At 58.5% G+C, this 557-nt stretch overlaps 1 protein-coding gene across 1 annotated transcript in view; it reads right to left on the reverse strand.

The window, feature by feature from the left end:
* VDBG_06752 (short-chain dehydrogenase/reductase SDR) overlaps window positions 1–420 on the reverse strand; it is a gene marked incomplete at both ends in the record, with an annotated part of 1,442 nt that extends 1,022 nt beyond the window's left edge. The window contains one exon of the mRNA XM_003003144.1: window positions 12–420. Within this exon, the coding sequence (XP_003003190.1) occupies window positions 12–420 (409 nt within the window). The remainder of the gene's footprint in view (window positions 1–11) is intronic.
* Between the last annotated feature and the right edge of the window lie 137 nt (window positions 421–557).

Consider the following 557-nt stretch of genomic DNA (forward strand, 5'->3'; position numbering starts at 1 on the left):
GTCGGCGGCACAAGTCTGAGGAACCTCAGGTTGGACCGGGATGAGTGTAGTGAAGACAGTGTGATCGCGAGTGACACGGACAGTCGTGGTGCCACCGACGACCGTGGTGGTGGCCATGATGGTGGCGACACCCGTAGGGGCTTCCACCGTGACAGTCGTGGTCAGAGATACCGTGGGAGTGACTGTGACGGTGGTCTCGGTGGTGGAGGTGCTAAAGTTGCTGGAAACAGACGAGGAGGCCACCTCGGTGGTCATGTCAGATGAGATGGCAGACGAAGCACCATCAGAGACGATGGCTGTGGAGGTCACAGAGGGAGGAATGAGGGAAGACGACTCCTCAGAGGCCATGACAGTAGAGGTCACCTCAGGGGCAACGACGGACGACTCCTCTGCATCGACCGTCACGGTGAGAGTGGCCATGCTGTGCTCAACTACAGTCAGGGTGCTTCCAATCACAGTCTCGACAAATCTCGGAGTCTTCGGTTGGCCAGGGATTGTCCTCGATGACAGCCTCGGTCACACCTGAGGTGACGGGCCTGGGAATTGGGTGAATGTGT

This window comes from Verticillium alfalfae, genomic scaffold (genome assembly GCF_000150825.1).
Source record: "Verticillium alfalfae VaMs.102 supercont1.8 genomic scaffold, whole genome shotgun sequence".
Taxonomy (NCBI): domain Eukaryota; kingdom Fungi; phylum Ascomycota; class Sordariomycetes; order Glomerellales; family Plectosphaerellaceae; genus Verticillium; species Verticillium alfalfae.